Here is a 25,565-nt window from a genome sequence, read left to right as displayed (position 1 = left end):
GCGTTGCGGAGTTATAAACTATAGCTCCGTAATCAAGGCGCGAGCGGACAAGACTGTTGTACAAGTTTAGGAGGCATTTTCGATCACTACCCCATGTTGTGTGCGAGAGAATTTTTAAAAGGTTCATAGTCTTCAGACACTTTGTCTTCAGATATTTAAGATGGGGGATGAAGGTAAGCTTAGAGTCCAGAATTATGCCCAGGAATTTGTGTTCACTGCTCACGGATAGTTCCTCTCGATTGATCGTGAGATTTGGTACCGGTGTCACACCTCTTTTGTTTGAGAAGAGTATGCATGTACTTTTCTGTGCGTTTATTTTGAACCCATTTACATCCGCCCATTTAGACAATTTGTTTAATCCAAGCTGCACCTGTCGTTCACAGATAGCGATGTTACATGATTTGAAACCTATCTGTACGTCATCGACATACACAGAATAAAACATGCTGCGTGGAATGACTGTATGCAGGGAGTTCATTTTTACAATGAAAAGTGTGCAACTAAGTACACCCCCTTGCGGCACGCCAGCCTCCTGGGTGAATGTTCTAGATAACACATTGCCCACTCTTACGCGAAACGTGCGGTTAGACAAGTAGCTTTCGACTGTGTTTAACATATTTCCGCGGACCCCCATCCCAGAGAGATCTCGCAGAATTCCGAAGCGCCATGTCGTGTCGTACGCTTTCTCTAAATCTATAAATACAGAAAGTAAAAACTGTTTATGAATAAATGCATCTCTGATGTTTGCCTCGATGCGAACAAGGTGGTCTATTGTTGACCTACCTTCTCGGAAGCCACACTGGAAGGGGTCTAGTATTTTGTCATTTTCTAGGAAACAGATTAGGCGCCGGTTTATCATTTTTTCATACAACTTGCACAGGCAGCTTGTTAGCGCTATTGGCCTGTAGCTGCTAGCTAAAGACGGGTCCTTGCCTTGTTTAAGAATCGGGATGACTATGGCTTCTTTCCACAAGGAAGGAATATATCCAGCCGCCCACATGGCATTAAAGAGAGAGAGGAGTGTTGTCAGTGTTTCGGGGTGTAAGTACCTAATCATTTCGTAGATGATACGGTCGCCACCTGGCGCCGAGTTGTTACAACAAGCGAGAGATGCTTTAAGTTCGGCTAAGCTGAATGGTCGGTTGTAAGCCTCATTTGATGAACCTTTGCGATTAAGGGGCTGCCGCTCTTCGCGTTCTTTGAACTTCAGGAAAGATTGTGTATAGTGCGATTCACTCGATACATATTCGAAGTGTTTGCCTAGAGTATCCGCCTGGTCTTCCAGGCTATCACCTTGGCTATTTACTAAGGGTAGGGGATGTGACTCCCGACCTATTAATTTATTCACCCTATTCCAGACTTTCGTTTCATCTGTATACGAGTTTATGCTGGAGATGTACTTTTCCCAGCTCTCTCTTTTAGCACGTCTGCGCGTTCTCCTGCCCTGCGATTTTGCTTGTTTAAAATTAATCAAGTTTTCGGCTGTTGGGGAGTTGCGAAACAATCCCCAGGCCTTGTTTTGCTTTTTACGTGCTTTTTGGCATTCCTCGTTCCACCAAGGCAGGCGACGCTTATTAGCTAGTCCATTAGTTTGTTGTATGCACCTTTCTGCAGCGTCAGTGATAAAACGTGTTATATACGCCACAGCATCGTCTATGTTAAGAGACGCAATGTCATCCCGGCCTAAATATGTTATTTCTTTAAAAAGTTGCCAGTTAGCAGAGTTAACCTTCCATCGGGGAACATGTGGCGAGCAACCATCTTGTTTTGTTAAGCTTAGTATAATTGGAAAGTGGTCGCTCCCAAAGGGGTTCTTCAGAACGTACCACTGCAGGTACGGAATTAGTGTACTCGACACGATACTCAAATCTATGAAGGAGTATGAATTATGCCCCACGCTGTAGTACGTTGGCTCTTTCTTATTAAGTAAACATGCTCCCGAGGAAAAAAGGAAGTTTTCAATTAGGCGACCTCTTCCATCACAACGCGTGTCTCCCCACAAGGTGTTATGTGCATTGAAATCTCCGAGAACTATGTATGGCTCCGGAAGCTCATTTATGTAGTTTTGAAATTCCGTTTTATTAAGTGGATAGCTGGGAGGGATGTATATGGAACTAATAGTGATTAGCTTGTCAAACAACACCCCTCGGACAGCAACTGCCTCTAGGGGCGTACGAAGTTTTAATTCCCGGCAGGCAATACCTCTATCGACTACAATAGCCACACCACCGGAAGACACGACTGTGTCATCGCGGTCTTTACGAAAAATGGCGTATTGCCGGAGAAAGTTTGATTGTGTAGGTTTAAGGTGTGTCTCTTGAACACACAGCACCTTAGGATTAAACCTGGATTAAACCTCTGACGTTCCATTGTATTATTTGTGTATTCATGTTGGAAGTGTTTTTGTGCTGTGTGTTTAAAAAAGAGACTAATTTAACTTACAGAGCCCTTGTCGGGCCCTGTGATGCGGGCTTTTTCTTTTTTGGAGCGGTCGAGAGATTCTCGCCGCTCCTTTGGCGCTGGCTGCGCCGTCTGGCTGGAAGATGTGTCCATTGGCTCTTGCGGAGCGCTGGACACCCGCTCTTGAGAGCGGTTTGTTCGCAGTGAAGGCCTCTTCTCGAGGGACAAGGCCTTGGAGGCCACTAGCCCGGAGGTTGATGGCCCCTTCTGCTGGGGTTGCGGAGCAGCGCTAGCTGCAGCCGCCGAGGGGGCGGATGGCGTCGCTGGCAGCTCACTGTGTGTGAGCCGGACAGCCGCCGGAAGCCGCTGTGGCGCTGCCCCCTGACGCGCCACTTCGGCAAAGCTGGTTTTTGGCAGGTGCAATACCGCCTGCGTGCCTCCTTGAAAGTTATGTTTTCTTTTACCTTAATTGTCACTATTTCCTTTTCTTTTTTCCAGGATGGGCACGACCGCGAGTATGCGGCGTGCTCCCCATCACAGTTCACACAGTGGAGAGAGTTTTCGCATGATTCAGAGAGATGCTCAGTGGCACTACATTTAGCACATGTCAGTCGGCCTCGGCAGTTCTGAGAGCTGTGGCCGAATCTTTGGCACTTGAAGCATCGGAGCGGGTTTGGCACGTATGGCCTGACACGTAGTTTGACGTATCCGGCCTCAATGGTCTCGGGTAGAACACTTGAACCAAACGTAAGAATTATGTGTTTTGTCTGAATCTCCTTACCATCGCGCCTCATCTTGATTCGTTTTACAGCCAAAACATTTTGTTCCTTAAATCCTTCCAGAAGTTCATCTTCAGTGAGCTCCAACATGTCGTCATCAGAAATAACACCGCGGGAGGTGTTCATGGTGCGGTGCGGGGTCACAGTCACAGGAAAATTTCCAAACGACACTAGATTCTGTAGTTTATCATGTTGTTTCTTATCGCGGAGTTCCAGAAGGAGATCACCGCTGGCCAACTTCGTCGCCTTGTAACCTGGTCCTATAGTCTCTGTCAGAGTCTTTGCAACAATAAAGGGTGAGATCACTCTCACGGACTTGTCAGTTTTCTCACTATGTACCACGTGGTATCGTGGAAAGTTCTCAATTTGTCGGCCAAAAAATTGGAATATTTCTTCGGTGCGCCCCCGTTTCGGGCGGCGATCAGCAAGTGCAGGAAAGGAGCTATCCATATATGTGGGATGAGTTTCGGCGGTGGCGCCAGCCACCCACCATGGAGCCCAACAAGGGGACGCTGCAGAGTCTGTAAGGGACAGGTCCTGCAAACGCCAACTGTACGCCACCACTATAACCAAATACATATACCCAAGGCAGGATATAATGCACAAGGTTAACCCTTGCTGCCCGCGAAGTCGGAAGTGAAAGGAAAATAAAGAGAGGACAGGAAAGAGTGAAAGTAAGAAAGACGAAGGTTGGAGGGAGAGAGACAGGAAAAGGCAACTACCGATTTCCCCCGGGTGGGTCAGTCCGGGGGTGCCGTCTACGTGAAGCCGAGGCCAAAGAGGTGTGTTGCCTCCGCCAGGGGGCCATAAAGGTCCAAACTCCCGGCTTCGGCTCAACCTCCAGGATCCCCTTTTCCCCGGACACGGCTGAGCCGCGCACGGTTAAGCGCGGGAGGGTCCAACCCCCATGTGCTCGGGTCCGTGGTGTCGCAACACACCAAACGCCTGCTTACGCAGACGCCCCTGCGGGGAGTGTAATGTTTATTGCACATTGATATATAATGTCTATTGGTGTTTTGTGGCTAAAGCGCCCTTAGGCGTTGATGCACCCACGCTGACGCCTGGTGGCACGTCTCCTCCATCACGACTACCAACGTCGATGACCATGAGCAACCGTCGTGCATATGGAAGCTGCACTACGCTGCACACGCTAGCACAACGCGAAAGACGAAGCACGTAACTGACACACTAATACAACGCGCAAGACAAAGCACGTAACTGAATCGTCACCGAGTCAAATCAGCGCGTACAGCGCGTCGTAATTGCAGCCTCCGCGATCAACTTCAGTGCTGAGACCACCGAAGCGTTCACTGTCGGTGCGCGTTAGTGTCATAATGCAGTACTTCTCTTTTCTGCTCGTAGGCGGCGGCACCGCCCCGAGCAAGAGCGCGGGTACACGGAGGAGTGTTAGATATATAAGGCGCGTCTGTGTAGCTCTCTGCAAATGCGTTTGTGGCGCAATGGGTTAAACGCTCGGCGATCTATCGTCGCGGACCGAGAGGTCGTGGGTTCGATTTCCAAATTTTCCATGTTTGTGGAACTTTTTCTTCTGGTTTCTTTCTTTGTATTATGTTCGTGTACATTGTAAGCTGACGTATTTCCGTGACGGAAATACGTCAGTGAAGTCTTGGTGGACCCCGGCATAAAACACTTTCGTGTTAAAATGCGGGGCTACGATCGCTCGCTGTTTCAAGCGTTGCGCGGCCAAGTGTTATACCGGCTCTCCAAAACCACGAGTGACATGTGAAACCCAGTACGGTTCCCTTTAGACGCCTGTGTCCAAGGTGTTAAGTTACACATGTCAGGATACAATGTGCTATGAACGCTGAGATAAAGCTGTCACAAGATGGCGAGGTCGGCGAGTTGGTTAAAATACGCGTTACACGTTAAAATAAAGCTGTTACTTGAACCTTCCGTGACCTCGAGCTACTAGACAAAAAAGCATCCCATCCCCTACCACTAGCAATACACTGAAAGTAATAGCTTTCTTTGGCTCTCCCACTCAGTTTTGGTTTGTAAGTTTCTGTCTGACCGTTAATGTGACTATGAGGGTGACCATCATTACGTTTCCGACGATTTATTTCGAACCCAATACCTCAGCACATACGCCCGATGTTTTAGTCATTCGTATATGGACGCATGCCTAAAAAAAATTACACCATCTTCCCGATGGGAACCATGGGCTGATGCGGAGCATCGCGGTCGTTATAACGGCGTTCACGCGTCGCGTGCAGCATCGGGAGCAGCCTCTCGTTGTTGACGTTTACACGTGGCTTCCCGTTCTCGAACTTCGGGTTCTTCCGCTCGCTTCATACGTTTACGTTGAACTTCACGGTCCCGAACCTCAGGTTCTGCTGCTCGACGTTCTCGAACCGACGCTGCTTCACGTTTCCGAAGCCCAGGATCCGCTGCTCGACGTTCACGAACCAACGCGGCTTCACGTTCTCGAAGGTCGGTTTCCGCCGCTCGCTTCGTACGTTTACGCTGAACTTCATGGTCCCGAACCTCAGGTGCTGCTGCTCGACGTTCACGAACCAACGCGGCTTTCCGTTCTCGAAGGTCGGGTTCCGCCGCTCGCTTCGTACGTTTACGTTGAACTTCACGGTTCCGAACCTCAGGTTCTGCTGCTCGACGTCCACGAACCAACGCGGCTTCCCGTTCTCGAAGCTCAGGATCCGCTGCTCGACTTTGACGTTTCGAAGCGGCTTCGCGTTCTCGAAGTGTGGAATCCGCTGCTCGACGCTGACGTTTCGAAGCGGCTTCGCGTTGGCGAACTGAATCTGGATCCGCTGCGCGTCGCCGACGTTTACGTTCTGCGTCGCGAGCTCTTCTCTGCGCAGCCTTGTCTTCAGAGGTGCTCGCGGTTCTGTTAATGAACTGGCTGCTGCTGTTTCAAGATGTGCCAGACAGTTAGTTGACAGATTCGTTGGCGTCCATTCAGCGCATCGGACGGCGCAGCGTGACTAAACCAAAGCAGCAACTGAGGCAGCGGCGCATGCACCGGGTTTATATAAGCAGCTGGCGCGGAGAGGAGGACAAGAGAGAGAGGCGCGCATGCGCGCGCTAACGCACAGGTGGCGGATGAAGACAAGGAGGAGAAACGCGTTATCGAACAGATGGCGTGGAGATAATGAGGAGAGGTGCGGACGGATGCCGACGCCAACGACGCCGCGGAACAGGCCGCCGCTATAAGATGCTCCGCATCTAAAAAAGGCGAAAGCTTGCACTAGGCCGCGCAAAGCTCAAGACACAGCGAAGCTGGCCGATTGATATCGAGCGGCTATAGCCACCAACGCACAAGTAATGCGATGTGAAGAAATCTACACAGCTGCAAGTCTAGGCTACTCTGACCACCTTGAAGTCCTTGGGTTCAGGGATAGCACGGGCAAAGTAAACATGTCCGCTGTATAGGCACTGGGCGGCCGTCGTAAGGCACCAGCAGCGTTATTGGCTAACAGCGCTCCAAATGGTGGCGGCGACAGCACTGGCATGTGATGCAGACGACGCGGCAAAGGCGCCGAGTGTACACATGGCGCTTCGAGTAATTTTGCACTGCGATTTTCAAGGCCTGACCAACTGGAAAACGCGTTTTCGTGCATCTGCTCCCGAGAAAGGTCGCCGCTTGCACGAAGCAGGTCACGTACACGACATGAGGGAGTACAAAGAAGTCAACGAGGGCAAATTGCGTGGCAAGTGCACGCCACAAACAAAGCTCAACGCGACAAGGCACGATGTGGAGCTAGATGTAAGTAACTTCTCTCTCCCTATTTCTCAATAGTTTGTTTTTCTCTGAGCACGTTAACACCGCCACCTTTAAAAAAAAGAGACAGAAAAACGTACGTCCCCAAATGCTTTTTTTTTTTTTCACTACTTCGCCGATTGCACGTGTTGTTGTTCCTCGATCGTACTTCTTGCATGTTGCCCGTTTGCCTATCCTTTTTTTTTCGATGCTTCGATGATTATAATCACTTACCAACTATTGTAATCTTCAGTTCACGTGTATTTCACGCAGCTTGAGGTGACGAGAAACGTCGTCGGCGGCGATTGTAAACATGCCGCTGCGTTGGCTTTCGCCGTGGATACTGAGCACACTGAGTCGTGTACGAGCAGCAGCCAGAGCTGGGGAGTCCCAGGAAAAAAGTGTACCCCAAAGGAAAAAGGCTCAGCCTCCGAAAAGACGGTAGGTCGTGTCAGCATATCAGCAGCTACACAACGCTTGTTTAATCAGGATCCAACGCAATGTTTAAAGCGTTGGTTTACACGCGTCTCTTACTTGATAAATGTTTTCTTTCTTTTCTTTAGAAGCCGATATGCCAGACAGCCTATCCTCTATGTACGTGCTCGAAAAATGTGATACCAGCTGTCCAATGGTTCAACTATTAAATGCAAAAAAAAGCGTGAGGAGCAAGGCGATCTCGATCCAGTAAGTTTTACACCTGCCCCTCCCTAGACGGCGATTAATTAGACCCGATTGTGTTTTTCCATGTTGCAGGGACCTCTAGATGTCCATTACGAGTGGGAGAAGAAACAAGTAATGTTTGAAAGTTCCACAGACCCCAGTAGCAAACTTCGTGGTGAGGTGGATGCCTATTACAAGCTTCAGGTGACATCTGTGGTGACATGTAATACACAGCGCGCAACAGCATGGCATAAGTCAAGGTAGGTGAAAATTCGTTTGAGCCTTGCAATTCGTCTCTATATAAGTATTCTTAGTCTGGTTTTGTTAAAAGTTTATATATATATAGAGTTCGAAACAAGCCAGTCATTGGCATAGAAATGTGCAAGCCTACAGTGAATGCACTAATGTTTCAATGCTTTTTCAGAGCATGCAGGATAACATCAACACTGGCTCACAGAATCCTGCACCACCGAGGGCCCAACGAAGACCTTGCCGAAAAGATCATCAGGGAAAAGCGCATCACCACAGCTGCCATGATTTATGGCATCAAGCTAGAACCTGTAGGACGGGCATGGTTTGCCTATCACGAAAATGTTATAGTTCATGAGTTGGGATTTGTTCTCAAGGACAGCCAACCATGGCTAGGATGTAATCCTGATGGAGTAATTGAGTGTCCTCACTCAGAAACTGAGCTCCTTGAGATCAAATGCCCCTACTCAAAAAGGAGCGGGCAAGAGAAGTTCCTCGAGGGAAAAAATCTTACCTACATTACGACGTCAGGTGGAGCATGTCACCTTAAGACTTCCCGCGACTACTACACGCAAGTGCAGGTGGCTCTTTATACACTCGGCTTGAAAGTGTGCATATTCTTGGTGTACACTCCCAAAGAGCCACTTCTTATTGTTGTGAACCGTTGTGATGAGTTCCTGAGTCAAGCTATTCCTAAACTAGAAGAGTTTTATTTCAATCACATGCTGCCAAAGTTGGCACACAGTCAGCAATAGATTTCACTTGGCTGTGTTTCATTATTGAACTTTATTCCTTTAGTCAACTGTGATACCTCTGAGGGCTTTCGTATTGTCATCGCTAGTCATGAACCAGAAAAGTGAAATGTGTGATTTTTATGGCATGTTTGTTATCAAGGCAAGGTGTAATAAAGACAAAGTTGTACAATACAATTTGCATAAGTTTTTATGTCTATGTCAAAAAAAAGTAACTCTCAGTCGCTCTTAACAAAATGATCACATACACAAAACAAAAATTCAAACACGTTTGATAATACTACTTCCCAATTGTGCAAGCATACAGATAACAGCATAAGAAAATGTTGCCGTCACTAGGTCATGAATCGTAAAAGCTATATGTATGATTCTTGTGAGAGGTAAGTAATCAAGGCAAGCTGCAATAAAGCTGGCATATGATACAAGGTATAAAATCTACATCACTTTCTGTTTGTGCTGAAAATGTATAAAGCGACTGACTGCGACACTGACCCAAAAAGTCACAATGAACAAATAGTCAAGTACATTTGAAAATACTATTTTGCAAGTTGGCTAAAACACAGATAACATGCATAATTCGGTGAATGTGGTCATGCAGCTCAACTGTAAGTCGGATGTTAAGAATATTGAAAATTTTTATCCGCTGAATCATCCGCTCTACATGGATTCGAACACTTCCTATATTGTAAGTTTCAGCCATTTTTTCTCGTGTGAAGTTTGCTCCGGTTCAAAATGGTGGCATTACTAGCACAGCATTTGCTTCTGCCATGTCAACACGCACCCCAGGAAAACCTTTATCTGCAAGAACAACATCACCTCGCTGTAGCAAGGAAAATAGACCCGAGTCGACTGTTATGAAGGCATCCGTGGCCCTTCCTTCATACGCCTTTGAGAGAAACATTACGGCACCATTTGGAGCAATTCCAATACGGAATTTTGCTGTGAATGTCCCTTTGTAGGATAAATACATCAGGTTCTGTGTTTCAACTAATGCAGGCCGTTCTACTTTAATCTCAGTGCAGTCGATCACAACTCTACACTTTGGATAATGCAGCTTGAAGCAATTGGGCATTGTAGACAGCACATCGCTTCTGTGATGCCATTCTATCCAAGTGCGAGTTCTTGCGCACAATTCATTCAAAACGCTAAGGAAGCACCTAGCAGCTGTTCTATGGTGCACACCAAACAAAGCACCCAATGCTGTGTATGTAATTCCAGTCTTCAGCTTCATGAGAAACAGAGTTAGTCAATCGGCTTTGCTCATTTCGTAAACACTTCTTGTATTACATAAAATACTAAGTAGCATTGAGAACACTGTGAACGACACTGAGCATAGACTTTGCATGGCATCTTCATTGCTCAGCACTGTTTGCACTCCAGCAAAGTAAACTGAACGGTGGTCTGGGCCTGAAGATGTGTTGTGTGTTAACGCAGCTTCACACTGAGTTTACTGCGATGACACACACTTGCTGGAGATTTGGGTTGAAGCTATGGTGCCATCGGTAGTAGACAGAAAAATGCAAGGGTAACTCAGAGCTTCACTGCAATCAAAGGATGTCATTGTGCCAACCTGAAAAACACAAAATAAGCAAACAGTGCACCAGGGGTTGTAAAGCACATTCGATTGTTTCAGTGCGAAATGATGGTGCTATGTTATCGGGCGCCTTTTTCTCAGCATTCACGGCATGCACACGGTCACCTCATGTTTTGCTGGTGCACATTGCAATTAAGTACCACGAGGCCAGATGTAAGCCATCTACAGCTTCAAGGTAATCGACTGCTGGTTTATTCTGACTGCTTTTAGTACAAATGCAAACTGGCGAAATCATACCAACATGCCACCACTGCAAGAATGCAGAACTTACTTCACACGTTTTGTTATTGCAATCCTCACTAAGAATTTCTTCAGCTGCGCACTCGTCACTAGAGATATCCGCAGGTGCATGTTCAGACACGCATAGAAGCAACTGGAGATGAAAAAAAAAGTTTTGTATACATGTTTATCTCACTTGATCACACAGACGACTGCTAGTAAACAGTACCTGCTCAGGTGCTTCGTTTAGTGGGGCACTAACAGGAAAAAGGCCAGTTCCAGCTATTTGTCTTTTCTTCAGCCTTTTTATACAAAGATAAATTACATAAATTAGTACGCCTTCGTTAAAACTGCACCGTGCTATGCGCGTTGCACCAGACGCCTAGCAATCAAGTTAAATATCGCTACATATTGCTGGTGCAGAAGTGCAAAGCGTCTTTTCTTTCGTCACATCCTAAATGGTATCGAACGAACAAATTCAAAGTACTTCTGCTTGAGCGCGCTAATTAACGCTTTCGCGTCGACAACGAAGTGACAGTCAAACAGCTTTTTAGAAAACGAGACCGTCTTGCGCTAACGAACGCTTCCATTCTAAACGAACTCTTTAGGCAAATTCAGCTACAAGTGCGTACCTCTCGTAGCGATCTTGTGAGGTTGATGGTGGCGGCCGCTTTCGGTAGGCTGACGGGAAAATTGAAGGGTTGTAACTCGGGCTGCTTGGATCTTCCGACTTCCGATTACCTACAAAATGACGGCTGCAAATCCGCGTGTTCGCCTTCGGTGCCTAAGCTTCGGAGACGTCACACCTGCGGAGACGAAGACGCAATATTTACTTAGAACACGAAGCTTTTGTGACTGAACGGCTCCTTCATTGATGGTAAAGCAGCTAGAAAGCAGAGTAACGAGGGGAATGTGTGTGCTGCGTACCGTTGTCGGCGGACCGCGCATATGCAGGCTTTCCGCCGTTCGAGCTGGTGGGGCCGCGACGGGAACCGATGGAACTGAATGCCTTCGCCAGCTTTAGCCATACTTGAATAGCTGTTTGTGCATCCAACAACGCAACATGTCTGTTCGGACTTGGTACCACGAGGCATTTTGGCAGCGCGGAACACAAGAGAGGAAAGAACACAAGCAAGCAGCGTAGCTCCATGCGGCCCAGCAGATAGCGACCGCGCGCCCTTTCCGGCAGTCACATGCCATTACTTTCGCGGCGCTACCGAAAGAAGGCGCCACCGGTCGAAACTCGCCCGCGCCCGGTCCCTATGGTCCCTAGAATACTGGCTTGTCTGCCGTCCGCCGACGGGAGCGAGGACTGTTTCCGAATGACTGTGGCGGTGGCGCTGCAAGTAGTCATCATGCTAGGGTGCCTCGATGCCCAGCGCCGCTGTTCAGGGTGGAGACAACCCCGCTGGCGCCGCCATATTGAATCACACGAGCCGAGAGACAGCTACGCATGCGTTCATAAATAGTGTTACTCGCGGCGCACTTCCAAGTGCTTTGCCTTGATGAGGATTTTTTTATCGGTATCGCATCTGCACATCTTTATAACCAATAGCCGTTAACTATTCGAAGGTCCAAGACGTAAATGTATGGCGCCGGGAACATGCCCCAAGTTGCCTAATTCAATCACATTTAATATGCCGTGTGTATGTTTGAAATACGCACTATTTATTTATTTTTTTCGCTTCGATGCTTGGTATATAAGGTTTGCGACCCCCTTTGTGTGGAAGTTTTTCTTTTTCGCTGTTGTATTTTGGTTTACACGTCACGTCTCCTTTACCGTAGCCAGCCACTCGCGCACGGCGGTTAGTTCCCCTTTCGTTGCGCGTGCTCTTCGCGTTCGTTGCAATTATTTGACGATATCTACGCGCAATTTTGCTTTTTTTGCCCACAAACCTGTGTGCTGACAGGATTAAGCTGGTGTAAAAATAACTGTGATGTGAAAATAAGGTTCAGTTAGTGCTGTAGAGAAACATGTAACCTAACTTGTCTGGGTCAATCTTGCGTAGTACACACAAGAAACCAAACGATGCACAAAATACATTTACTTATAATGTCTAGTACAATCAATCATGAAAGAGATATGTACATGAAAAATTATATGTACTGTGGGGCGCCTGAAGGTTATGTTGAAAGACGAGATAAAAAAAATTCGCAAGGTAGGCTCGACACACAATTCGGGATAGGGAGAGTTTTTTTTATTATTATTCATTACATGGGGGGGGGGGGGGTTCAAGTGAGTACATCAACCTTATTACACACAATATAAATCGAAAACAAGAATGCAAACAAGAAAACGCAACCGCGGGTAATATTAATCAAGATATCCAGCCAGAATACATCAGCTACCATTGAATACGTCGCATCAGCCAAACACATCGATGGCGAGTACAGAATATTTTATAAATAACCATTAGAAGACTGATAACTACATTGAAAAAATAAACAACACTGCATACATATCGCGTACAAAAACCGTAAATGAAACTAAGACAGTCAAATACAGATTAGCAATGTTTTTCACTTCGAAAATATAGTCCATGATGATGTAGGGCTGTTATAACAGACGGCGCCAATCCTGTCGATTTCCCTCGTACTGGTCCTCTTCAAAGTGTTTCTAAGTACAAGTAAAACAACAAAAGTGATTATTGATATGAAAAGTTGCCTTGTAAATACAGAGAACCCATTTCAGTGCTTAAAAATAAATTTTCGCAGAAGTAATGCTGTATTACCTCGCTTCACACGTTTCGAAGAAATGCACAGGCTACAACAGACACCATGCCAGAAAGCGCCGAAACATTTTGGTCCCATGATGCCCCTTAACTCTACTACACCTGGGCATACCGTGCACAGGCATTTAAAGACCGTCACAGTACCCACTACGATCGGGAATGAGCACGAATGACCATCGGCTCACGAGCACCACGCTACCAGTTATTCGTCTAAAAAATCAGCTGTATAACGTAACAACCTGAGATCCGCAAGATATCTGCTGAGAATAAAGAAAATCACAATGCTTCGCTTGCCACGTACACAACAGCCGCTCTCCCCAGAAGAAGCACTGCGTTCTTTAGTCCCAAATAACCAGTAGCGAAAAAAGAAACTGAGGGGGAAAAAAACAAGAAACAAGAGACACATGATGTGTGCTTCCCGTGAAAAAGTAAAACAGGTGGTTTACATGACGATGCTAATGTAAGGCTATTTCGCGGCGAAGCATTTTCGTCAGTCTTCAAAATAAGGGTACTACTCGCATAGACTGCGCCGATCAAAACGGCAAAACCCTATGCGACGCGCGCTCGAGACAGCATCGGTGCAGTGCTTAGTTCGTGAACGAACGTAGGTACGTGAGCGAGGATCAGAGAATACGTTCTTATTTAAATGAAAAACACGATGCGTTAGTCTAAACTTTCTTGACACTTACCTCGCAAATGTAGAAGCTATCCGTTGCCTTCCAGTGATACCGCTTTACTTGGGCTTCCCATCTCTTCCTTCGCTCTGGGTCCCGGGGGAAGCGTAAACAACGAAGCCCTTTACGCGTCGATCCGGTGCTGATGATGATATATGGGGTTGAATGGCGCAAGGGCCACTAATGGCCAAAGAGCGCCAGGCCAGTGTTAATGAGTTTGAATTGAAGCGATGAATTACGAGTGGTGGATATGACGTGGCTGTAAGGGGGCCTAAAAATAGTCGCTGTAACGTGCATAAAATCTACAGGTAATAAGATTATGGAAATGACTGATGGCGTGTGCTATGAGCATGAAATATGCATTGCAAATAAATGTTACTATTTGCAAAGTATCTCCGATGCGAAAATTGGCATGAAGCACTATTGCCTCAACAGAGCCCTTGAACATAAAGGCCTGGAGGCATGCGCTATACTGAGCACTATCGCAACACCATCCTCTGGCGGGAGGATGTGCTACGAATATCTAGGGCTAATCACATGTAGTACCACGTCATTCAAAAAACCTAGGACTGCTTTGGTATTAAAAAGTGGTTCTTTGCCAAGAAACATACTGGGATGGAGAGGGATATGGTAGCGGTATGCAAGAGGAAAGTGTTTCCTTCTCTCTGTTTCGGCTTCCCGGCACTCCAAGAGGACATCGAGGACGGTTAGCCTCTGACCACATCGGCCACAGGTTGGAGGCTCGTTACCAGTCAACAGAAAATTGTGAGTACCATATGTGTGTCCTATTCTGAGACGGCAGAATAGGACATCAGTTCGTCGTGTTTTAGTTGTTCAGGGCCAGAAACATAACTGTGGCTTAATCAGGTGGAGTTTATTATTTGTTTCACTCTCCCACAGGCGTTGCCAGTGGTTTCGCAGTTTCCTTCGCAAAAAAGGCTTCAGATCTATGGCGGGAATAGTACGGCTAAGATTGGTAGCTTCAGATGTAATTGATGTGGCCATTTGGTCTGCAAGCACATTACCTTCGATGGATCTATGACCAGGAACCCAGCATATTGTCACATGTCTACCAGATGAGTAAATATTGCACAAATATGAGTAAAGTTCAATAAAAACAGGATTTTTGTGTTTCCTTAAAGACATTAGTGCCTTTACGACACTTAAGGAGTCCGTGAATATTATTGCCTTATGTAGCTTTAATTTCTTAATGTGTTTAATCGCAGACAGTACTGCATAGGCTTCTGCAGTGAGGATACTTGTATAAGGGTTCAATACGTCTGATTCAGAGAAAGACGGACCGACAGCCGCGTAAGATACACCAGCATGGGACTTTGACGCGTCGGTGTAGAATTCAGGGCAACAGTACTTCGATTGGAGTTCACGGAAATGTATTGCGATTTCGAGTTCAGGAGCGTGCTTTGTGACCTCCACAAAGGATACATCACATGCTATCACCTGCCACTCCCAGGGTGGTAAAAGCTTACCTGGAGGCATTAAACGGTGTTCGAGAAGTGGGACATCCATTTCTTCGCTAAGTTCTCTCACACGTAGTGAGAAAGGCCGTCTCACAGAGGGTCTATTATGGAAAAGTGTAGTACACGTCAAATCGTTAACGGTTTGAGAACATGGATGTTCATGATCAGAGTGAACTTTGAGGAAGTATGTGAAGCTGATGTACGATCTCTGGAGATGAAGTGACCATTCATTCGATTCTGCGTATAGGCTTTCTATAGGGCTTGTTCTGAAAGCGCCGGTGGCCAAGCGGATACCTAGATGGTGAACGGGATCCAGCATCTTTAGTGCACTTGGGGCAGCAGAGTTATATACTACAGCACCGTAATCCAGTCGCGAACGAATGAGGCTCTTGTAAAGATTGATTAAACATTTCCTGTCGCTGCCCCATGATGTGTGAGATAAGATCTTCATGAGGTTCATTGTTTTTAGGCATTTTGCTTTGAGATATTTTATGTGGGGGATGAAAGTTAGCCTAAAGTCAAGTATGATGCCTAGAAACTTGTGTTCTTTGTTCACAGGTATTTGCTGTCCATGCAGTTCTACACAGGGATCTGGAATCAGGCCTCTCTTTCTTGTGAAAAGAACACAAGAACTTTTGTGGGGGTTAACTTTAAACCCGTTTTCGTCTGCCCACTTCGTTACCTTGTTTAAGCCATGCTGTACCTGTCTCTCACACACTGCGAGGTTACATGACTTGAAGCCTATTTGTATGTCGTGTACGTAGACGGAATAAAAAATAGCCGGTGGTAATGAGGCACGGAGTGTGTTCATCTTAACGATAAACAGTGTGCAGCTGAGCACGCCTCCCTGGGGTACACCAGTTTCCTGAATGAATGGGCGTGAAAATACATTCCCGATTTTGACGCGGAAGGTACGATTGGACAAATAGCTTTGTATTAGGCTTAGCATGTTGCCATGGATGCCTATTAGCGCCAAGTCTCAGGATTCCGTAACGCCATGTTGTGTCGTACGCCTTCTCCATATCGAGGAATACCGATAAGAAAAACTGTTTATGTACAAATGCGTCTCGGATATTTTCTTCAATGCGCACAAGATGATCAGTTGTGGATCGGCCTTCTCTAAAGCCACACTGGTAGGGATCAAGCATTTTGTTCAGTTCAAGGAAATTTATAAGGCGTCGATTAACCATTTTTTCAAATAGCTTGCACAGGCAACTTGTGAGAGCTATGGGACGGTAACTTGCCGCCAAGGAAGGATCTTTACCCCGCTTCAATACAGGGACCACAATCGCTTCTTTCCATGCGGATGGAAGATATCCGGCAGCCCAAATAGTGTTGAGAAGCGCCAGTAGTGTTAGTTGTGTATCAGTGTGCACGTTCTTAATCATGTCATACACGACTCTGTCGGGTCCCGGTACAGAGCTCTTACATGCGATCAAGGCAGCTCTCAACTCGGCAATATTAAAAGGACGGTTATATGGTTCGTTCTGTCGGCATTTGCGTATAAATGGCTTGCATTCTTCTATCTGTTTGTATTTAAGGAAGGATTGCGAATAATGGATTGAGCTTGACACATGCTCAAGGTGCTCCCCAAGACAGTCTGCCTGGTCCTGCAAGGTATTCCCTTGGCTATTAACCAGAGGCAACGGATGAATTTGTTGCCCCTTTAGCTTTCTTACGCCATTCCACACTTTTGCCTCCTGTGTGTAGGAATTTATACCCGAGATAAACCTCACCCAGCTTTCTCTCTTTGCCTGACGTCGTGTCCGCCTTCCCTGCGATTTAATCTGTTTAAATTGAATGAGATTTTCAGCATTTGGAGATCTACGCAATATGCCCCATGCCTTATTTTGCCTTTTTCGCGCCTGTCTACAGTCTTCGTTCCACCAGGGAACACGTCTTTTACGTGAGCTACCATTCGTTTGTGGGATACACTTTTCAGCAGCATCAATAATAAAAGCGGTAAAATATGCAACAGCATCGTCGATACTAAAATTGTTTATAAAATCTCGTGGTAAATAAGTTGATTCTTTAAAATGCTCCCAGTCAGCAGATGCTAATTTCCATGGAGGAATACTGGGAGGGTTGTCATGCTGCGTTATTAAGTTTAAAGTTACAGGGAAGTGGTCACTTCCAAAAGGATTTTTGATGACGTTACATTCAAGGTCAGGCAGAAGGGAAGCGGATCCAAGTGCAAGGTCTATCGATGAATACGAATCGTGTTGGGCGTTGTAATAGGTCGGCTCCTTCTTATTAAAAAGGCAGGCACCAGAGGTCAGAAGGAAATTTTCGATGAGTCGACCTCTCGCATCACATCGCGAGTCTCCCCACAAGGTGTTGTGAGCATTAAAATCACCTACGAGTAGGTAGGGTTCCGGCAGTTGATCTATGAGGTTATAAAAATCTGTTTTGATGAGGTGATAGCTTGGGGGTATATATATAGAACAGACAGTTACCAGCTTATTGAAAAGAACTACCCTGACTGACACTGCCTCAAGGGGTGTTTGTAAGGCTACATGATGACAATTAAGCTACAGACTTGTCTGCAGCGATTGCTACACCGCCACACGAGGCGTTATCCTCGTCACGGTCTTTTCGGAAGATGGTGTACTGGCGAAGAAAGTTTGTGTGTGAATGTTTCAGATGCGTCTCTTGAACACACAGCAATTTTGGATTATGTTTATGTAGGAGTTCCTTAACGTCATCGAGGTTGTGGAGAAGACCCCTGACATTCCAATATAGTATTTGTGTATCCATAGTGGGAGTGTGTTGTGCTGTGTGTTTAAGAGGGGAAATCTGTGTTAGCCCACAAGGCCCTTTCCGGGCCCCGTGATGCGGGGTTTGTCTTTTTTGGCGCGCTCCTGAGAGCTGCGCCGATCATTCGGCGTCTGAGACGCCGGTGGGATTTGTGACGTATCCATCACCTCCGCCGAGGCGCTGGACGCCCGCTCGCGGCGCACGCTCACGGGTGTTTCGGGCTTCTCTGCACGAGCAGAGGCCCTAGGTGTCGTAGAGCCCGCAGGCACGGAGGACTGCTGGCTCTTCTTGCTGGATGGCGGAACAGCACTAGCTGATCCCGCAGTGGGGGCGGGTGGCGCTACCGCCGGGCCACTTTGCGTGGTTCGAACGGCCGCCGAGAACCATTGTGGCACTGCCCCCTGCCGTGCCACTTCGGAGAAAGAGGGCCCCACAAATGAGAGGCGCTTTCGTGCTTCTTTGAAGGAAATGTTTTCTTTTACTTTAAGTGTTATAACTTCTTTTTCTTTTTTCCATGAGGGACAGGATCGTGAATATGCCGGGTGTTCACCCTCACAGTTTGCACAGTGGGGTGGGTCGTTACAGTTGTCCGCAGGGTGGTCGTGTGATGCGCACTTTGCACAGGTAGTACGGCCCCGGCAGCTCTGAGAGCCGTGACCGAATCTTTGGCACTTAAAGCAGCGTCGAGGGTTCGGGATGTAAGGTCTGACATTTATTTTCATGTAACCTGTTTCAATTTGTTCGGGGAGCGTGCTAGTAGAAAAAGTAAGTATAAGGTGTCTTGTAGGAATTTCCTTGTCGTCTCGCCGGATCTTGATTCGCTGCACATTCGTCACGTGTTGCTCTTTCCAGCCCTCTAGGAGCTCTGCCTCAGTCAGTTCCAGTAGGTCTTGATCTGATACTACCCCTCGTGTACTATTCATAGAACGATGAGGGCTTACAGAAATTTGGGTTTCACCAAACGAGACAAGTTTTGCCAGATTTTCGTGCTGTGCTTTGTCACGGATTTCGAGGAGAATGTCACCACTGGGCATTTTCGTTACTTTGTAACCACGACCAAGAGAGTCAGTCAGGCATTTAGCAACTACAAAAGGTGATACTGTTCTTACGATTTTACCGGGGGATTCACTGTGAATCACGTGGAAACGTGGGAAAATTTCGGTGGTCTTAGCGAAAAAGCTGAAAGATTCATCGGTGCGCCCTCTTTTTATGAGAGGGCGATAAGGGAGTTTGGGGTATGAGGAAGCCATACAAATTAGCGTGATTTCGGCAGCGGTGCCAGCCGCCCACCACGGAGCCCAACAAGGGGACGTGACAGGGTTGTTATAAACAAGACCTGCCAACGCCAGCAGTACACAGCCACTATAACCAAATATGATATAACCAAGGTTGGCCATCTCACACAAGGTTAACCCTAGCTGCCTGGAGGATCAGAAAATCAGAAGTGAGGAGGAGACAGGAAAGATTGAAAGTGAGAGAAAAAGACGAAGATTGAAGAGGAGGATAGGAAAAGGCAACTACCGATTTCCCCCGGGTGGGTCAGTCCGAGGGTGCCGTCTACAGGTACGTCCACACTAGCGACAAAAACGCGCGCGACACGCCGCGCGCGGCAAGCGCCCGCGCGGCAGACGCGCCCGGGCAAGTCCACATTCGCGTTTTGCGGCACGCGACAACGGCGCGTGGAGTCCCGCGTTGTCTCGTTCCATTCGATACTTCTCGTGACAACACGCTCTCCCTTCTGCCGATTTCGTGTTGAAGTGTCTGTGTTTCTTTGCGCCACTGCCGGTCACGCTCAGGCATGTCGGATACGGACGAGGAGCTACTGGTGACTGTGAACACTATAATACTTATTTGTTCTTTACTTGTGCGACGTCGACGTGCCAGACAGCGGACGAGAAAGTTTTGGGTGCGCCCTATATGGCGGTACAGGGACACTGAGAGCCAGGCGCACACTCTGCTTCCCCGCCTGCGCGCGAGAGACGAAAGATACTTCAGAGAGTAAGTGATCCGATAACTACTTCTTCATTCAATTCAGTGCTTGCAACCTGCATATCGTAGAGGCTCACAAAAGATTGTGCCGTTTCTTGTAGCTACCTGCGAATGCCGCCGAGTGTCTTCGACACTTTGCTCGGTCTCGTGCGGCCCCTGATTGAGCGGCAGGTGACACCGTTCCGCGATCCCATTTCTGGTCATGATCGACTAGCAATGACGATACGGTAAGCTTTATTTAAACCCTATTTCTTTCTGTGACGCGGGAATACCGAATATCCATGCTACACTTGTACTGACACCTAAATGAAATCTTATTTACGCGCGGGAAACTTAGCGCACAGCGCATAGTTTCATTGCGAGATCGACGCACCGAAATGCCTCTGTACCGTGCATTGGTGCACGCTCAAGAACCGTAGGCGACCAAAAATGCCCCCCCCCCCCTTTTTCTGCACGCTTGCACACACTTACTTATGGCGTGCCACATTATCAATTCGTTGTTCTAGCACGTCAAGCCCGAGTTTATCTTCATTCAGTGTTTTCGGTTGTGCAAAAATGAACAGGCCAGTCCGTAATTATTTACTTAGCTGTTTATGTTATTATTGAAACTATATTTGCATTTTTAGTGTGGAATGCCCAGAAAATATTTTGTAGAGCACAGTACTGAGTGTTAATTTCAAAATAAAAGTTTAAATGATTTTTTACAGGTTCCTTGCGAATGGAGACACCTTCAGGAGCTTATCCTACAATTTTCTAACAGGGAGGTCAACAGCATGTGAAATTGTCAGACAAACAACTTCCGCCCTTTGGGACGCTCTTCAGTCAACGTATTTAAGATTTCCAGCAACTTCCCAGGAGTGGCTAAAGGTAAGCAGAGAAGCGGTGTAATTTATGTTGTCTGGAATCTGAGCAACCAAGGTATAGCAGTGCTTTCTAAGGATACCGTGCAATGGTTCAATATGACACCGTTCTGTATTATGAGTTTGTGCTGGTCGAGTGCGTAATATGGGTGATAAATTTGGCTTTGCTATTTTCAGATCGCTGCAGACATGGAAGAATTTTGGCACTTTCCCAATTGCATAGGTAGCATCGACGGCAAACATGTGCACATCCAATGCCCAGACAACTCAGGATCGAGGAATTTAAATTATAAGAAAACATTCAGTGTTGTCCTCCTTGCTGTGTGTGATGCACATTACAAGTAAGTGAATTCTGTCAATGCTTTGAACTTTACTGTGTTGATTTCCTCAGCTTGCACTCAAAAGGTCTCATGTTACCACAGCAAGCTCAACTGTCAGTGTGCTCTAATTTGCAACAGACGCCTTTGCGAACTTTGTGTGTTTATTATAAACTTAGAATAACGAATGTAGTACATAATTCAGTAGACAACTGCAAAATAAATAGAGAATGTACAGGGGTGTGTTCTTTATTGTACTAATGTGTGTCTACTTCTAGGTTCACCTATGTAGACATTGGCCATTACGGCGGTGAAGGTGACAGCGGTATATTTCAGCGATCTCCTCTACTAGAAGTGCTGGAAAAGGGTTTGTTGGGCATTCCTCAGCCAAGGAGCATTGGCTCAATAGGTCCCATTCCATACCACATGGTTGGCGATGAAGCTTTTCCGCTGAAGCCATTCATGATGAGGCCCTATCCAAGACGAGGTCAGTTGGAAGTTATTTTCACTGCATATCTCTGCCTTTAACACACTATTTATGCTGCTTTTCTAGTAAATTATGGTGTTCTGCTCCTTTTTTTATAATGTTAATTAAAGCTACATTGAACTCTGCATGTAAATTGCAACGCTTTCAATTGACATAAATCAATGAGATATAAGCGTACACCATAGATAACACTGGTTTAGCTACTTAGCACATGGCCAAATGACGAATGGCCTGTGATGTACTGTTTCCCTTTTTGTCAGATCTGCAGAAGTTCAGGAATGACCCAGCTCAGCGGCAAGAGTACCTGAAAAGGGCAACGTTCAACTATCGCTTGAGCCGAGCAAGACGGTTGATTGAAAATGCCTTCGGAATCATGTCAAGCAGATGGAGAATTTTGCGGCGACCGTTTCGTGCATCGGAGGAAACAACACAAAATATTGTGAAGTCATGCGTTGTATTGCACAACTTCCTGCTGAGTTCGCCGCAATCGCGATCTGCATACAGCCCTCCGGGTTTCACTGATCATGAGGACTGGGAAGGCAACATCGTAGAAGGATCCTGGAGAGCTGGCAGTGACAGCCTGCCGGGCATGGGGGATCTCGTCACTATGTCTGGATATCATTCAGCAAGGTAAACTATCTCGCAAGTGAAAGCATGCACAATCAAGATTCCCTTGTTGGGCCACTGATGGTGTTGCATTTTGTTGCTTTTGCAGGACAGCTATGGATATGCGCAACCACTTGGCAACCTACTTTATGAATGAAGGACGGGTGCCATGGCAGGAGAGGATAGTGACCCGCGCGGGAATAGAGGTAATGATGCAGTTTTTGAATCATTTGCTCAAAACATATGTTGCAGGCGCATAAATTCACAATAATGCTGCACAAATTGGAGTGCGTTCTTTATTGCTGGAACATAGCTCAATATACACGTATTCACTCGGGAAGCTCCATCTCGGCCTCAAAAATAAGGGAATTAATTTTAAACAGTATTTCAGAACGTTTTCTTGGCGGAAGTTTGCGCAGTTTTGTGGCCATCCAAGTGGCCGCCTCCTGGCATTCATCTGGTGGGCTTTGGGCACTGGGAACTGCGAGCTCCCTTGCGCTCTGAATTCTACTTAATGTGGTGCTGCAGCTCCCCAACGCTTCTTGAACAGCTTCTTCAAATGTGTCATTCTTTCTTCTTTTACTGTAATGACAACGCCGCAGTTTTAGTGAACAGTTACACAGACGTAAAATATTTTGCAGGAAAAATGAACAGCAGAGCTACCGAGACTGTGGTGCCACGGAAAGTCGCGCTTGGGAGGGCTGCGCTGGTGGCTTCGCTGGTGGCTGCACTCCGTTCGTGCCACTGCTGGACCTGGTGGCGCATGAAAAGAAAATTATCATCTGTTAGGAGAGGTACAACGTAGCATACCTTGAGACAAGCTCACCCGGAAGATGCTTCAGCCTCACTCAGTGTTGGACTGAGCAAGCTGAAATACATAGAGAATGTATTTCGATAAGACAACAGGATATGAAGCGTCCAGTATGTGGTGCACAGCATTTTACTGCCAGCAAGACAATTTATGCTATACATTATTATCTGTCTTTGTAAGTAATAAAATATTTCATTTAGCAAGTGTGTTTCATGGATGTGTGTTCTATGATTGATCATTCATAATAAATTTACAAGTACCCACCCATAGCTCTCCTCGTCGTCCGAGTGGCACATAGGTGTTCTCCCAGAGCATCTGCATTAACATCAACAAATAATAAACAGAAGTACACAGACGTGTTAGATGGTAGTGCAAACAAAATGTGACAAAGCATACATTTCATCCAGCAGTTCTTCAGCAGGCGATGGGCTGGGCCAACTGCATATAAGATTTATTTATGCTGAATCAATATTTGTCAGAGTACCACATGCAGTTCCAAGTACGTAAACAAAGAAACAAAATACCAATCGCCTGCAGCACTACTAGTTGGGAGTGCCTCTTCGGCCTGCTGCAGGTGTCTGTGAGGGCAGGAATCAGTGTGTAAACACCTAATTTAAGTCTTCAAGGACATCGTTAAATAAAGGATTACTACCTACCCATTTTGTAGCAGTGGGATATTCGTGGTCAATCTGAAAAGCAACCATACATCGAGTATTGTATTCCACGATACACGCACATAGGTTAACATTTCTCAATTATGCAGCTATATCTAAATAATAAAACCTGTTCTGCATCGTACAGTAAAACCCCCGAGCAACAAAATAAGGAAACGAAAAAATGACAGTAATTTAGTAACTGCTTCGATAATGTCGGCTATGCGAGAGCAGCGAATTAGGAGTTTGCAAGCACGGGATATCGCAGCCATCAGACGAGGGCAGGAAAATATTGAAAATTGGAGTGATAGGTAACAAATGCAGTCACTAAATGCTGCAACATGAAGAAAGGCGGCGGGCATGACCGGCAGAAAACAAAACCGCGAGCTGTTATTCAACCGCGTTTAATATTTCTACGTGAAAATGATATGTATGAATGTGTTCTAGGATCAAAACTCCTTATTTAACGAAGAAATACAGAAATACGTCCGGCCGTGCACTGCACGAATTCGCTTCGTGCACGGCGCGCGTCGGACACATGCCTCTTCGAAGTATTGAACAACACAGCACCATTTTTTAGCATGATAAGAGAGCGGCCGTATTCAGAAATTAATTTCGCGACTGGACTTGGTCTACAAAAGATTAAGAATCGCCTGTAATGAACATGTCCGAGAGGGTCATTTCGTTTCCTTCGGCGCGTCAGCCGTTCACGTGAGCCACGGCAAAACTAAGTCGCATTTCTGAACACGGTAGTACATGTACCCGTGCACTAGCGAGCATACATTTACGCAGGGAGCAAATATTCCAATATATGCATCAGATCAGTTCCCCGTGTGAGCGGGAACAGAGGTGAACGACACTTCACAAGTGCACCTTACTTTTCCGCGTAGTACGGTGTGCTCCGCAGGATGCTGTCGACAATATCAAAGTACGTCCACTCGGTCTTCACTTTCCCGTCCTTGCCGGGAGCACCACTCTTGCAGGCCTTCTTTTTTTCAAGGGCTATTTTGAGCCAGCGGTCGCGGAAGTTTTTAAATTTCCCCGCTGCCTGCTCGCCTGCATGGTATATACAAACACAATGACATGCTCGCACATGTTCCGCAACATTCAGAAAATTTCACCAATTACTCACCTGTCATGCCAAACTGCTGTCCAATAATGTGCCAGCGGTTGGCGCGCAGATCCTTGTCTTTAAAATCGCCGTTCGACTTGTCATACAGGCACGGATATCCCCGAACTGTTTCTAAAAAACCCTCCATTGCCAGGCGACTTCTTCGTCGACGTCTCGATGGCGGTGTGGGAAGGCTTAACAAAAACAGCCCCCTTGACTGGAAATGGCCTCTGAGATTTTACGGCGTGTTTGTCACTGTTCGATCTCAGAGCCCATACATTATGATTCTACGCTTGTGCGACAGCTGGCGCCACAACAGCGCGGCGCGCTTCTGATTGGTGCTCGTTTCGCGGCTGCCGCGAAAAAATGGGTCTCGCACCCATTCGCGCGTTTGCCGCGCGTTGCTGCCGCTTTTCGTGAATCTTGCCGCGCGCGACAGCACCGCTTGCCGCGCGCGGCGTGTCGCGCGCGTTTTTGTCGCTAGTGTGGACGTACCTTACGTGAAGCCGAGGCCAAAGGGGTGTGTTGCCTCTGCTGAGGGGCCTTAAAGGTCCAAACACTCAGCGTCGGCTCAACCCCCAGGATCCCCTTTTCCCCGGACACGGCTAAGCCACGCACGGTTAAGCGTGGGAGGGTCCGACCCTCGTGTGCTCGGGTCCGTGGTGTCGCAACACACCAAACGCCTGCGTTCGCAGACG

The 25,565-nt window shown here is 46.9% G+C and overlaps 2 protein-coding genes across 3 annotated transcripts; one reads left to right on the top strand and one right to left on the bottom strand.

Annotated features, from left to right (window-relative positions):
* The first annotated feature begins 19,616 nt into the window (after positions 1–19,616).
* Positions 19,617–23,007, top strand: LOC119445965 (uncharacterized). 2 transcript variants are annotated; one of them, XM_037710269.2, is made up of 8 exons: positions 19,617–20,031; positions 20,124–20,249; positions 20,730–20,889; positions 21,060–21,223; positions 21,478–21,686; positions 21,947–22,316; positions 22,402–22,498; positions 22,934–23,007. In XM_037710269.2, the coding sequence occupies exons 1-8, from the start codon at positions 19,832–19,834 to the stop codon at positions 22,940–22,942; spliced, it is 1,335 nt and encodes a 444-aa protein (XP_037566197.2). In that variant the 5' UTR covers positions 19,617–19,831; the 3' UTR covers positions 22,943–23,007. The 2 variants fall into 2 exon arrangements, with proteins under 2 accessions (XP_037566197.2, XP_037566196.2); XM_037710268.2 differs by lacking the exon at positions 22,934–23,007 and having other exon boundaries at positions 22,402–22,926.
* A 1,590-nt stretch (positions 23,008–24,597) lies between these two features.
* On the bottom strand, positions 24,598–25,021 carry LOC125944553 (uncharacterized). Its single transcript, XM_049665050.1, has 2 exons — positions 24,889–25,021; positions 24,598–24,812 (listed from the first exon to the last, which is right to left on the bottom strand). The coding sequence occupies exons 1-2, from the start codon at positions 25,013–25,015 to the stop codon at positions 24,631–24,633; spliced, it is 309 nt and encodes a 102-aa protein (XP_049521007.1). The 5' UTR covers positions 25,016–25,021; the 3' UTR covers positions 24,598–24,630.
* Between the last annotated feature and the right edge of the window lie 544 nt (positions 25,022–25,565).

The sequence above is a fragment of the Dermacentor silvarum genome, chromosome 3, assembly GCF_013339745.2.
Source record: "Dermacentor silvarum isolate Dsil-2018 chromosome 3, BIME_Dsil_1.4, whole genome shotgun sequence".
NCBI classification, from domain to species: Eukaryota; Metazoa; Arthropoda; class Arachnida; order Ixodida; family Ixodidae; genus Dermacentor; species Dermacentor silvarum.
Note: the sequence above shows the minus strand (reverse complement) of the source record. Positions and strands in the feature narration are given on the sequence as shown.